Source organism: Panthera onca, chromosome C1 (genome assembly GCF_046562875.1).
Source record: "Panthera onca isolate mPanOnc1 chromosome C1, mPanOnc1 haplotype 2, whole genome shotgun sequence".
NCBI classification, from domain to species: domain Eukaryota; kingdom Metazoa; phylum Chordata; class Mammalia; order Carnivora; family Felidae; genus Panthera; species Panthera onca.
In genome coordinates this window covers 137,185,259-137,200,812 of record NC_138346.1, presented here as the reverse complement: position 1 = coordinate 137,200,812, position 15,554 = coordinate 137,185,259, and the positions used below count along the sequence as shown (strand labels likewise).

At 38.2% G+C, this 15,554-nt stretch overlaps 1 protein-coding gene across 2 annotated transcripts in view; it reads right to left on the bottom strand.

Moving 5' to 3' along the window:
• Window positions 1–15,554, bottom strand: part of PLPPR5 (phospholipid phosphatase related 5) — a 123,890-nt gene that overhangs the window by 75,773 nt on the left and 32,563 nt on the right. For both annotated transcript variants that reach the window (XM_060622856.3, XM_060622857.3), the window contains exons 2-3: window positions 7,010–7,142; window positions 2,435–2,685 (exon numbers count right to left, since the gene is read on the bottom strand). In XM_060622856.3, coding sequence (XP_060478839.1) covers window positions 2,435–2,685; window positions 7,010–7,142 — 384 coding nt within the window. The remainder of the gene's footprint in view (window positions 1–2,434; window positions 2,686–7,009; window positions 7,143–15,554) is intronic.

The window sequence follows — 15,554 nt, the reverse complement described above, 5'->3', positions numbered from 1 at the left end:
ATGCTGAGATTATGTGGCAGCAGGAGGAAATTCAGCTGATCATGCATACGTTAGGGCTAGTATGATTCAGTGATTCCTTCTCTGGAATACTCAGAATCATTGTAGCCAGGAAAGTGTGTGGTTCTATGGATCTGGACGAGTTACTTCACTTTCTGAGTGTCCTCATCTATAAAATGGGCATAATAATGCCACATACTTCAAGGAGTTTTTATGAGGATTCAAAAAATTAGTACCAATAATCAATCATTACCTAAATAGTAGTTACAATAAAGAATAAATTTTAAGACATCAGTAAGAATTAGTAATACATTAAATGAATTAGTAAAAGTGAAGCACTTGGTGCTTGATACATAACAAATTCTCAATGAATATTTTCTATAATAATAATTATTATATACTATACAGATAATTATGTATCTATTATACATACATATATATATATATATATATATATATATATATATATATATATGTATATCCAAGAAGTTGCTAAAATACATGCCAGCTGACTAGAGGCAAGGTAAGATATTAAGATTTCGCCAGTACTTAAAAAGATAATGCCTTGTCCTAAAAGCAATGCCTTTGAAAACACAATTTTGGCAGAACAAAAAGATCAAGTATTTACAATACTAGCACATTTGCCACCATTTGCAAATGCTGGTTATACAGCAAAATCTACCATCTATTAAGTGCTAAAATAATGTAACAGGATTTGTTTGGATTCAGAGAGTCTTCTAGAATTTGTCTCAAGCCATTGGTTTGATCACATATGTATATGCAGGTACATTTGCAATTCATACTCAGATACAAATACCAGTGTCAGATTTAGACGTGATGACAATGAATGAAAACTATTTTCTGACTTCTGATTCACTCAAGTTTTAAATCTGCATTTTAAGGCTGAATGCTTCATATTCTAAAAGAGGTGTAACATGTCATCAAGCAGGTTAGCATAGGAAAGAATATGCATGGATTAACAGATTTCATATCAAGTCTAGAAGTACCTGAGAATGGGAAACAGAAAGTAAAGCTGATGGAATAAAGAAATCAGGGGAAATTAAAGGAACGGAGTTGGGAGCACACCGAGAGGGGAAAAAGGGAGTTGTAACTAACAAACTGTACAGAAGTCAGAAGACAGTGGAAGAGAAAATGGATAGGATGGGATTTGATCTTTAACTCTATAAAATCCTGTTTGATGGGATTTTTTAAAAAGTCCAGGCTGTGAGGGATAGAATTAGCTTGGCCTGAAAACTTTAGAAATGTTAAAATGCATACATTCATGGCCTCCAAAATTACCCTGCCACTGCGAATGTTATGTACAATGCTAAATTTCCCCTCCTAAATTGTTGCTTATTTAGTAATTTTATTTCCAATCTCAAGTAGAGGTGTCATGGGGTATTTTACTGCTTGGCTCTTTGTTTGTTTTTAGAGATAAGCAGGCATGATTGCATTAAGAATATCAGAGATATTTCCATAATCAAATACCTCTTTGAGGGTAAAAATAAGTCTGAGTTTTTTCAAGTCATTAGCAGTGATAAAATTTGGTTTCAAATTTTGTTTGTGATCTCCTGTCAATGAGCTAAAATCAGAAGAAAGTAGCTATGGGCACCATTAGAAAGGAGAACCCCTGAAGGCATTTAAATTCTCTGAACCTCTTACTGTAGCCATGGAAAAGCCTACAGAGCACGCTTTCTGGAGCCCAGCTCCATAGCTGCAAGGCAGATCGTGGTGATGGAGGAAAAGGCTGATGGCAGGAATGCAGGGGCCAAGAGCTACCTGCCAAGGTTCCCCTTGTTTCTGCTCCTGCGTCTCAGTAAAGCACTCGACCATCACCACTTACTTCCACCTAGAGGTCCCGGATAGCTACACCAGGGGCCTGGCTCTCACTACTAAAATGAGGGCAAAGACTCAAGAATAAAGGAAAAAATAATTTATAAGGACATTTTGGCTAGTTCTGTGAGAACATATTAAAACACTGGTTGAGATATTATGATGACATAGTTACCAATAATGAAACAAAAAAATCTTTCTAAAAAAAGAGTGCTCCCTTCCCCACCACCACCAGAGAATATTAGAGCTTGAGTAGGCAGCTGAGAGGCCTGGGTAGTTTTCTTAATTGGGCTATTGCAAGATTATGGGGACTGCTATGGGACAAATTTGTTTCCATTAAACCCTATTTAACATAAAGACAAACATATTCGCAAATAGAAATGCTAATGGCTATATTTTTTAATGCAACCACTACCCACACATAATCTCATGAGAGTCAACTGACTTAATTTTATCCACAGTACAAACAGCTATTATTAAAAATAAATTAAATGGCCTACAGAAAGCTGTTAATGTGACTTCCATTATGGCAGAGAAAAATAATTTCTTCATTGGGAGAATTAACAGAAGGACAGACTAAGACTGGTTAATAATCCTTACTTACTGTCAGATACATAGCTGCATAGACACTGAGAGCTGCTTCTTTGGATGGAAACGTTTTCCTTGCTCTCATGATGAGATCTGGGTTGCCCGTGCAGGCCTCTTCCCCGCTGATGAACTGTGTATACTGCTGACATCCAAGTGCTGTATAGTTGGGCTTACACAGGGCAAGAAAATGTGGAGCCAGATTCCCGGTAACTACTTGCCCAGCATTTACAAAGATATCTGTAGCAAATAGCCCAAATGTATAAATACCTGAGGAAGAAAACAAACCATTTTAACTCTTTGGGGTTTTGTTTTTGTTTTTGTTTTGTTTTGTTTTGTTTTTGTATTTCAGTTTACAATAAACCAACATGGAAATATTTTAGAAACTATAAAATACACTTACAAACATATGGTTCCCTCCACTTCCACTTCTCTCCAGTTCTTTGCTTTCTGGAGTGGTGGGAGAGTTAAATTATTTAACATATTGAGCTGTCTACCACTGGCTACAGTTTTATGCATGGCAGGTTTATAAGATAAAAGAAGAAGATATATTCTAAGACTGTGTTTGGATAATGTGATTTTTAAAAAGGAGACACGTTTCTCTGGAGAGGGCTCAGTCTCTCACCTTCAACTAATGTTAGCAATCTTTATTTTTCCCTATTTTGAAAATATTTCACACCTTACAAACATAAAGCAAAGCAGTTGTCTCCCTTTGATTATGCCTCTTAAACCCATTCGGACTGATATTAACTCTGCTGGAGATGCCATTTAGCAGTAAAATCCAACAGCATTAGTTTTCATTTAAATGTCATGGAAAATCTTAAGTAAAGAAGAATGTTTCAGATTAATCTCTACACTGCTTTCACAAAAACATCTTAAAAAGCCACTTAACAGCTAGTAACTTAGTCCCACCTTATCTTTTATGGTTGGAATTTAGTTTATCAAATTTTGGGCAATTTAGTAAATAATAATGCAAACAAAATTATAATTTTTCAATTATCTTCACAGCATTAAAATTTATTTGCCTTGGTTATCTGAAGGTATAAAATTAAGTATTTACAGAATTTTTGTCCCCTTTTGTGAAGAACTTGACAATTTATTCAAATTAAAAAATATTCCACATTCAATGCCATTGGTCATTAGAACCAAAACCTATTTTTCTCCTCAGGTAGCATAGGCAAAATACATTCCTTGGCATCATTTTCAATTAAACTTACAGCTACAGCCTTTGAGGATGTGGTACCAATGTGAAGAGATTTATTCTTTTATAATTTGGGGAAATAAAATTCCATCACGTATTTTAAAATTATACCAAAAGAGGGGCACCTGGGTGGCTCAGTCAGTTAAGCGGCTGACTTCGGCTCAGGTCATGATCTCACGGTCTGTGAGTTCGAGCCCCGCATCGGGCTCTGTGCTGACAGCTCAGAGCCCGGAGCCCGTTTCAGATTCTGTGTCTCCCTCTCTCTCTGACCCTCCCCTGTTCATGCTCTGTCTCTCTCTGTCTCAAAAATAAATAAACGTTAAAAAAATTTTTTTTTAAAATAAAAAAATAAAAAAATAATTATACCAAAAGAATATTTCCCAAACAGTTCATTTATTAAAAAGCCATATAGTTCTATTATAATAATCAGACAGCTTTCTTCTTAGTTCTACATTTCAGGATTGTTTGTTTGCTAAATCTTTACATAATCATTGGCGGTTGTGTAGGAAGTCACCAGGAAAGTTGTGCAGGATCAAATAATTTTCCAGTATCAGATGCATGGCTATCCTTTTAATTTTTGAAATATTATATAAGATTATAAAAGGTTCATGCACACAAACCTGCACATAGCAAAACTCTATGTGTATACAAATGGCAATGAGACAAGACCTTAGTTCTCCCTTTGTCTAAAAATTCTAAAAGCAAATAATAAAAAGCTTTTTCTTTACATCTTCCCAGCATTTCATGAGTCATACAAGTAAATGTTAGCAAAAGAAGAAATTTAGGAGAAGCAGAGAAATGAAAGAAAATGGAACTCAATAAAATGTTAATGCACATAAACTCTCCTTCCAACCATCATGGCCCAGCATGGAAACCTAAATGGTAAGTCTTCATCTCTACTCCCCTGGAATCTAGGCTAAGATGTACTCATTTTATTTAACCAAACCATTCTCTTTATCTGCTGTAATAAGTTTTCCCGTTTAAAGTAGAGAAAAGTATTTGATACGGATATGGAAATGTCTCTTCATACTTGCAAAGTTCCCAAATGTGCTTTTGAATTAAAATATTCAGTGCATCAGGCCCAAGACCAGTATTGTAGTTGACTATAAAGATACTTTAAAGTGAGATCCCGTGACAGTATCCACTGTGCTGACCGCCAGAATAAAGTCCGTACAAAGAACAATGCCCTGGGGCACCTGGGTGGTTCAGTTGGTTGAGCCGCTGATTTTTAATTTCAGCTCAGGTCATGATCACAAGGTTGTGGGACTGAGCCCCACATCAGGCTCTGTGTTAAGCGTGGGACCTGCTTAAGATTCTCTCTCTCTCTCTCTCTCTCTCTCTCTCTCTCTCTCTCTCTCTCTCTTTCCCTCTCTCTCTCTCTCTCTCTCCCTCTCTCCCCTGCTCATGCTCTCTCTATAAAATCAAATCAAATCAAATCAAATAATACTTAAAAAAAAGAATGATGCCCTATGATGCAGTAATATTTTGCTTATAAACTTCCCATTATAACAAACTAGAAACATCCAAATCATAATGAACAAGGGAAAAGAAACAAACCAAGCAATCCTAAATATTTCATAAAATCATATAATAAGAAACATACAGAGATTTAAAGCATGCTTTACTGTGTATAGTCTTTAGAAATATGCTTTACTGTATATATTCCTTAGTAATATGTGTGCAAATGCTGAAAAATATTTACTTAAGTAGGGATAATAAAATTTGCTTTAACAGTATTTTGGAAAGTGTCAATTTCATCATTTTTAGTTTAGAGTATATTATTGCTTATTTTGTTATTAAATGTCTCTCATGCAAAGATAAACGAGTCAAGAACATAGTATCGATGTATGCAAAAAAAAATAACTGTAAAGTTTCATAGAAAAGTTATCACTTAGACAGTATAAATGAGGGCTCTGGAGATGTATAACTTGAGGGCAATAAAAAGAACAGTCTTAGATATGAAAACCTCCCATCTTTAGAGAGATTCATAGGCATGATGACATTTGATTAGTCTTTAAGTAGGATTATATATAGCTTTGCTTATCTGTGCATAATATCTCCAAAGTCTTCATCTTGATCCCACTGCTATAAGAAGTATATTGAAGGGTACACTATCCTTAATCTTAATCTAAATACAGATCAGAATTTACCTTAAATTTTATCTAGTATAGTATATACAGAAATACTTTTTAATCTGATAAATACAAGAAATAATAATTTATATTAAACTTTACTGTGTCAGTTAAAAATTTGTCTTGGCCAAATTTCTACTGAATTGAAATGATCTGCAATAACTTATCAATACTTATATGTATTAGTGCTAGAATTTCAGATTGAAGGTTAACGTCATCAGTAGATGCTTTTTAAATTTTTTTATATTTTTTTTTAACTTTAACCCCAGCATAGTTAACATACAATGTTATGTTAGTTTCAGGTGTCCCATATAGTGATAGTAAATCTTTTCCTCTAATAAAATCACCAATGCATTTTTGTTGACATTTAAAAAAAAAAAGCTCAGAGGTAATGCAACATGGAGAGCTACATATGGTAATTAAAAAATAAACATATGTTTTGTTATTATTTTTTTAATGTTTATTTTTTATTTTTGGGAGAGAGAGAAAGTGCATGGGGGGGGGGGGGGCGGCGGTGAGGGAGCGTGGTGCAGAGAGAGAGAGAGCAGGAGAGAGATCCAAAGCAGAATCTATACTGAAAGCAGAGAGCCGCATGCGGGGCTCAAACTCCAACTCACCAACTGTGAGATCATGACCTGAGCCAAAGATGGACACGTAACCAACCGAGTCACCCAGGAGCACCAAGGTGTCTTTCTTAAGTTTATGTATTTATATTGAGAGAGAGGGAAAGAGAGAGAATCCCAAGCAGGCTCCACACTCAGCATGGAGCCCGATGCGGGGCTCAGTCTCACAACTGGGAGAACATGACCTGAGCTGAAATCAAAAGTCGGACACTAACCCATTGATCCACCCAGGCGCACTATACAACATATCTTTTATCTGCCAATCTATTTTTCTTGTCTTTCATGATGCTCAGCAATATGACTAGATTATCATTTCTCTTTAAGCATTGTTTCTGAAGTTTCATAAGCCCAGTAAATAATTTCTTTTAATTATATAATTTTTAGTTTCTTAAAGAATATGAAAACATCCAAGTGTGGTGTTCTTTTTTCCTTAAAATAATATGGAAATGACACCTGAAGTAGAGTCATACAATATGAGAGAACGTCATATGCAATATTATTTTTTAAATCAAACTGAAACATTTCAAATAAAATATAATCCAATATTTGCATAGGGCTAAAATGCTGATCATTTTAAGGGTTAGCTTATACATAAACATGGTTTCAGCAACAATAAAAATAATTCAATGAACACATACCCAGAAATCGTACAGTTCGCCGCACCAGTGGGTTTATATAGCAACAATCTCCAGTTAAAATAGTTTTCTCCTGGTTTTCAAAGTCCCGTGTGGCTAGTTGTAGGCAAAACACAGCAGTTTCTCCAACTATTATCTTGCAAGGAAATAAAAGGTTAAAGAACATTAGAATTTAACAAGTATACTGTAGAATAATCTTATTTTTAAAAAATGCAGAAAAGTAACTCCTTTGAGTGGTAACAATCTCAATATAAAACTGAATCATATTTGCTTAACTAAACTCTTTTATTAGAACTTTATATACACAAGCCATCTTTCTCTTAATTCAAGAGAGTATTAAACCGATAAATTATGAATACAAATGGACCATACCATTTTTGTCTTCTAAAAGACTTCATTAAAATACACACACACACACACACACACACACACACACACACACACACACAAAGGATCTTTGCTTTAAGGACACACTCATTTATTTTTGGTATGTAAATGAATTCCATGTTTTATTTTTAAGTGATTGTCTTGTTTAAATTTGCCACTGCCAAAGAAATCACAATGATTTTCTGTGAAAATATTCTTGAAAGGATTGGATAAAGACATCCTAAGGTAAAATTATATTAATACTTTTATAACAAGAAAAAATCAATTCACATGTGTTTGGCCTTGAGATTATCCTTCACCAAAATCTCATTATTCTATTCTGAGACAGTATTAAAAATTATAGTCATTAATATATTTTTTATACTTTAGTATACCTGTGTCATTATAATCTTCATAAAAAAACATGAAACAGAAATATTATCATACTTCTTTTATAATTGAAAAAAAACAAGATTTGGAACTCAAATGAATTGCCCAAAGCCACAGAGCCAGTAAGGAGAAAAATTGGGTTCTGGTACAGATTCTTTGCTCTACAATGCTGATTTATTAAAGGACCTGCTAATTTATTAAAGAAGCTGCCTATTTTCCATTGGTGTTTATACCATTTGCAGTGGCCTATAAAATCACCCAGAAAGGTATTAAAGCCTGTGTTATTACTCCATTTTATGGATGAGGAAATGAAGGCTTAGGGATGTTAAATAATTTGCACCCCATCAGGCCAATCAGAAGCTAAGCAGAAATTGCTGACTCAGCTCCAGATCTTTTGATGCTCTGTGTGTGTGTGTGTGTGTGTGTGTGTGTGTGTGTGTGTTAGAGAGCATGCACATATGAGCAGGGGAGGAGCAGAGAGAGACAGAGGTAGAGAGAGAATCCCAAGTAGGCTCCACGCTGTCAGCACAGAGCCCGATGCAGGACTTGATTCCACCAACTGTGAGACCATGACTTGAGCAGAAATCAAGAGTCAGACACTGAGTCACCCAGGGGCCCCTTGACTCTACTTAACACTATGGTCAACAACACTAGAAATGTGATTAAGAGAAAAGAAACTGGAGCCAATTGTATGTTCCTTCATTTGTTATTGTCAAGGTTAGTTTTCAGTACATCTTGTCTGGGGTAAGTAAAGGTACTATATGAGGAGTCCCTGATATCTTCTGGAGAAATGCTTTTGAGGTCTTGATGAAAAGTAATATCTGTAATTACAAAATATTCAAAATTACAGGTGAGAGATAAAGAAGGAAGTCATAGGAGATTAGATGTTGAACCTAATTCTACCCCAATATAAGTAATTATAAAGCATTTCTTAATTTTTCTTCTTTCTAACTTCTCCTGTTTTCTTACTATATCTCTTCTTCCAAGGAGGTCAGGGTTCAAGGTTAAATCAGGGATTGAGCTGAATTATATTAAAGGAATCTAGTCTTGCTTATCTGGTAAGCCTGGATTGAATTAGGAAAAAGGCTGGAGTTTATAGCCTCCCAAATTCCAAAATTTTTAACTTTGGTAAAGTAGAGCAGGTGTGTGATGAAATGGTTCATCCGGCCTAAAGAGGCACAAGAGGTATTTTCTATGGGTTCCTTAGCTGCCACCAGAGTCCTAGGAGAAACTGACAAATAGACTAGCTGTGTGCCTGACATCTTCTTATCTTCCTTTCTGAATCACTCCTCTGCTGCCCTTTGAAAGAAGTTACTTTCTGAGTTTTCAGTTTCACCTTCTTCCAGGTGTGTTTTGCCCTAGAATACTCCAGACTTTAAGAACCTATCATCTACTCCACATCATGTGCTGCCCAGCTCCCTGCTGGATTCTGTCCTCTCAGATGTCTCTCCTCACAGCAGGTATCAGTGGGTTCTCCACCGCAGGCTGGCTCTACCCCCTAGTACACTGACCCCCTCCAACGAGGTCTGTTAATACACGAAACTCCCTAGAATGTAATAGATACCCAATAATTCTTACTAAATGCATGCATAAATTTCATCCTCATTAGATCAGAAAGTCTCAGTTAGCCTCTGACCTTTTGCCTGATTCCCAATAACCAACTTCTGCCTCAGTGCTGTGATGAAGGCTCTACCCTACACCTTAGTTCCTTCCTATGATCAGATCCTTCATGCTCAGGCCCTGACTTGATAACTCGTTTGGTCACCAGGTTCCTACTGGACGAACAGCTGCCTTGTCTGGGCCCCTCCTCCCAGGGCTACACTTCCCAGTTTTCCTAATGCTAACCCCTTGCCTGGTTGCATGTCAGCACATCGTGCACTTCCGAATTTCCTATTTGTGTCTTCAGCATATCTGCCAAAATGCTGTCTCAGTCAATATTGTTTGGCTGCTACTAAAAGAAACTCTTTCAAACTGGATTAAGCAAAACTGAGAATTTACTCTAGGGTTGGAAGGTTATCTCAGAACTCAAGGGATGGGGCTCAGCATTAGGTCCAGGAATGGAAATTCCTCAGGAGTCCAGGCAACTATTCTCCTAGCCTCCCTCCCTGTCTCTGGAGTCACACTGCCTCTTACCTCAGCTCTTCTCTCAGTGCCTGACTCATTCTTTCTGCAAGCCAGTTCTCCTTACTTCCTAGCATATATGATGGCCCCAATGGTTTCCAAGAGCCCTGTTTTGAACGTATCAGCTCAGTTTAGGGAAAGTTCAACTAATTAGATTTACTGAACCCCAACTCCAAATTCTAAGAAGGGAGTCAGCTTGGGATGGGTGTTTCTTCTCAAACAATTAACCAAAGTTAAGAAGATGTGTCACGGTGTATGAAAACTGCCTCTGTGGGTAGAAAGCACAGTTCTCAAAAAAAAAAAAAAAAAGGAGTTGCAGTGATGTCTACTCCAATTCTTATCCATCACATCTTGCTGGACTTCACCCCATGATAGTTCTTGCTCTAGACTAGCCCCTTCCACCATGTTCTCTGGATACTGTGTTCTGTGTGCCTACAAGGACTTCATTTCATCAAACGGAGGTGCCTAGACCCCAGTGTCTGCTTTCCTCCAGTGGGTGTGTCTACTTCACGTGCTCTAGCTCTGCCCCCTTCCTTATGATACCTGTGGAACTCCTCATCCAAATCATATTCTCTCTTAACCTCCCCCCATGCCAATTTCCTTAGTCAAAGCTCCCACTGTTTACTACTATCAGACAAATTCATGTAATGAAAAGAAAACAAGTTTTTTTAGAATGAATACTTAGATGACTTCTGAGGTAAAAACTTAGTGCTTCTCACTGCTATTTAAAGAAAGCGTTATAATCTACTTGGGTGGACACAAATGAAATAATTAATAATGGTACAAGCCTGAGTTTTAACTAATTTGGACAATAACCACCAGTACCACATTTAGGAAGAAATGTTACTGAGTCACTGAGGGCATGTGAGGTGGTAGTGAAATGTGCCACTCAGATTCTCCTACTGCAGGGAGGCTTTCCAGCACAGGGGCCCGGCTGCTGCTCCACTATGGCCGCACTTCCTGCAGGCTCCTCCTAGCAAATGGCTAAGTAGGCGTGGTGGAGGTATGCAGGAAAGCCTATTCCTCAGATGTGGGATACCTCCAGTTGGCAATTTTGGTTTGAAAACTGCCTATCAGCCTGGCCAAGTCTTTCCTGAAACCGTGCTGTATTCTGAGGTGCTTGCCACCCAATTCTCCTCCCCCCCACCCCCGCTTTCTTTCACAGGGGTCACACCTCCATCATAGTCTGAAGGCTCTCCCAGCCTTCTCTGGCCTACCTCTCCCCAAACCTTTATCTTCTATAGGTGTTTCCCCTGACAAATCTCTTGTGCATCTCATCACTGGTGGGGCCTGCTTCTAGGAGAATTCAAATTAACATACCATCAAAGAAAGGCAGGTGTAATCCTGATCACTCTTTTTTTTTTTTTAATTTTTTTTAACGTTTATTTATTTTTGAGACAGAGAGAGACAGAGCATGAACGGGGGAGGGGCAGAGAGAGAGGGAGACACAGAATCAGAAGAAGGCTCCAGGCTCTGAGCCATCAGCCCACAGTCCGACGCAGGGCTCGAACTCACGGACCACGAGATTGTGACCTGAGCTGAAGTTGGACGCCCAACAGACTGAGCCACCCAGGTGCCCCATAATCCTGATCACTCTTAAAGAAAGGGTGGACAGATGTTACCTGATAGATGAAGAGGATTTAGACACAAGCCTAACCAGGAAGGCAGTGTTAGAAGAGGCATGAAGGTAGCCCCTCCTAGTAGCTCTCAACATGGCCTGGACAGAAGCTAGAGAAGACTGAGTCTGCCTTGAGGGCAAAAGGTCTCATCAGTAAATTACAAACCTAAATTCTATGTTCCCTGGTATTTTATTTTGGTTCTTTTTCTCTTATCCTGTCAGAAGCCCTCCTTGGAGGACTTTATTCCACCTAAGGTATTCCTAACCCCTGGCACTCCAAGGAATCCTAGATATTTCTCTTTTCCTTGACCTCCAGACAAGGACAGCAGGTCTCCAACTACTTATTCAAACGGCAATATCTCAACATGCTCAGATCTGCATACTGAAGTTCTTGAAACCTTCCCATCCAAATGAAATTAATCTCTCCCATCCTGAACCTCCTGCCTCTCCGTGTCACCATCTCAATTAACCCATAGTCCTTCAGTGGGACACTCAGGCTAAAACCCTCATACCATTACACACCATGCTGACACCCATGTCCCCCCTCATTTGCCTCTCTCCATCAGTTGCTAAATCCTGTTGCTTCTGTATCTCAATTATATTTTGAATATGTCCATTTTTATCACTATTGCCACTTTAAAATTCAGTCCCTTATCACTTCTTTCCTGCATTAATAGCATCCTCAGAACTCACCTCTGTGCTTCCATTTTTCTGTGGTCTTCAAGCCATCTATTGCCAGACTGATGTACTGAAAACAAATTTGTGCAATCCAAATTTCCTATTTAAAATTTTCAGTGTGTCTTCACAGCCAAAGGAATAACAGGAATTGTCATAAAATATTGTTTACAGCTGAGCCTAAACCCACTTTTTCAGCTTCTGCAACTCTTACAGCCTCCACACATGGCATGTTCTAGCCATAGCTAAACATTTAAATTCCCCCAACATACCAGGCATTTCCATACATCCAGACTTTTATACTTGGTCTATGGCTTAGTATACCTTGTTAGGCAAGGCAATAATTTAAATATTGCCTTCTCTCTTGCAACTTTATGTCTATTCCTGGTACAACCCATCCCTCCTTCTGTGTGTTCCAGTAGCAGTTTGTACATTTATTATGGTACTTTTCACATGATTTTATAATTATCAGTAACATCTGTCTCTTCCACTCAACTGACAGCTTCTCAGAAGCAGGGACTGTATAATGTTTATTTTTATACTTTTGTATTAAAGCACGGTGACTGGCAATTAATGTGAATGGCTGTAGGAATGAATGAATGAAACCCAGCTCGATCTGCCCATATTATAGATAAGAACACATATCCAGAGAGAAATAAATAGAGAAGTTAAACATGCTTGAATCACACAGTTACTGGCACAGCCAGAATCTGAATCCAAGTTCAGAGCTATCTTGGCCACAGCCTCTGCCCAGAAACTTGTAAGCATTTCTTCCAATTTTCCCAGGTTAAGCCAGCTTAGCCCCCGTCCCCATTCTAGGTCACACCCTGGAGCTCTACCCCATCCCTAGCATTTCTATAGTTTTAAGGGGATGTGTTGGGGCACAAAGCACCTCATAAGGACCTCTAGAATCCTGGGGTCTCCAGATATAAACGAATTGAGTTTAGAAAAAGACTTTCCTCATCCTTTTGACATACCTACCAAACTTCCAACAAATTCCAAAGGAGCTTTTTGCTACCCTTTCTAACTTTTCTGTTATTTTTTTGAGATTCCGTTTTCAATGAAATTTCTTCATGTTTCCTCCGCATACCCTTCGTTCTTATGTGGAATCAAAGACTGGTGGTTTGGTTATTTTTTCACCATTATCAAGAAGGAGTTCTTAACCTGGAGTCACTTGAGTCCTACTTCACTTACGAAGCAGGATGTACACACACCCTCTTTCTAACTGACCCATCCACATGTTCATCCCATCTTTGAGGAGAGAACTGGTATGTGGCCCGATATCTTATCTATTACCCTGCTTGGCAGTGAGTAAAAAGCCTCATCTTGCTGATGAATAGCAACCTACAAAAATGCAGAAGCAAATCATAAATCCTCAAATACAAATGTTTATAAACATAACATTGCTCTCATATCTCAATTCCCAGAGGCTGACCTTCTGTTATCTACATTCCTTAATGACAAAATACTGAAGTAGGTTTTTTGTAGGGAGATGAAATCACTGTAGACTTTCATCAAATGCCAAACTCCAGGGGCGCCTGGGTGGCTCAGTCAGTTGAGCGTCCGACTTCAGCCCAGGTCACGATCTCACAGTTCGTGAGTTCGAGCCCTGCGTCAGGCTCTGGGCTGATGTCTCAGAGCCTGGAGCCTGCTTCCGATTCTGTGTCTCCCTCTCTCTCTGCCCCTCCCCCATTCATGCTCTGTCTCTCTCTGTCTCAAAAATAAATAAACATTAAAAAAAAAAATGCCAAACTCCAAATAGCTTTACGTTTTCATTTATAAAACCACAATTAGAAATTCCTCTCTCTTTCAACTGGTGATAATTCAAAGATACCCGTGCATCATTGGTTTGAAATTGGTACCAGAACATTTTAGATGTAATGCAGCAGTATAGAGTCCATGCAATCAGTGTGATGGTACGTGGCATGTCTCATATTTCAGGTGAGAAATAGTATCTATATGTGAAATAGTATCTGAAAAGCAACTTTATCCATAAAAGTATAGTCATGGGACACACTTAAATTTTAAAATGTAAGAAGGCATTGAATTTATATTTAGGTTCCTATCAAACACATTATGCATTCTTGGTTATTACACAGGCACATGTAAAGAGAGATCTCATTTCCCAACACCAATTTCAAGCTAGCCAGGGAAAGTTCTAAGCCATACCAAGAGGTAAAAAGCTACCCCGGGGGGGGGGGGGGGGGGGCACCTGGGTGGCTCAGTCAGTTAAGCATCCGACTTTGGCTCAGGTCATGATCTCACAGTTTGTGGGTTCGTGTCCCATGTCAGGCTCTGTGCTGATAGAGCCTGGAGCCTGCTTCATATTCTGTGTCTCCTTCTGTCTCTGCCCCTCCCCTACTCGTGCTCTGCCTCCCTCTCTCTCTCTCTCTCTTTCTCAAAAATAAATAATCGCTAAAAAAAAAGCTACACTGGGTACTATCTCTTTAAGTTTGTGTTATGATGCAGAGAATTTAAGGTTTCTCTAGTGTGTATATGGATTCCCAAACTCTTGCTAAGGTAGCTGCTAACTTCTTGAAATATAGTTTCTGAATGGAATTGAGGTTAGGAGAGAGGAGAATTATAGTAAAACCTTGGTTTGTGTGCATAATTTGTTCCAGAAACATGCTTATAAATCAAAGCACTCATATATCAAAGTGGATTTCAAGAACCATTGGCTCAGTTGTGATCATGGCGTCCCTTACTACTTGTATTGCAAGACATAGCTCGTTTATCAAGTTAAAATTTATTAGAAATGTTTGCTTGTCTTGTGGAATGCTCACAGAACAAGTTACTCATGATCCAATGTTTTAATATAGTTGAATTCAGAATTACTGAAGAAGTAATATAGTTACTGATACAATAGTTGCACAATCCTTACCAGTAGGTAAGAAACTATGGTTATGTTTTTCTATAAGTACATATATTTCATAATTTGACCACAAAAACTTGTGTTCTTACTTTCATATGATAAAGTTGCTGTTGGGAAGTGGCTACCTAGTCCGGACCAGCATTCTCTGCAAGCTTGGTGCTGGGTGACTTCTACCAAAGGAACATTAGGATCAATGGTGTATGTCAGCTTCAGATCAAAAAGGAAAAATCATGTGTATCTTCTCCATGTTCTCTCCCCATCTTCTGGCTGGAAGCAGGGACTTCTCTGGGTCCAGGGGTTGTTGGTGACATAAGATGGAAGGAGTCTAAGTGCCTCAATCAGTAGCCCTACAGTGGACTATTACATGAGTGAAAGATAAACTCTAAGGTGTGACAACAGTGAGATTTGGGGGTTTACTTGTTAACAGCAGTGAGAACTTGCTAATGTCTTTTTTTTTTTTTTTTTTTTAATAAAGAGGGAGTGAATCTCAGGCTCAGTTTTCATTG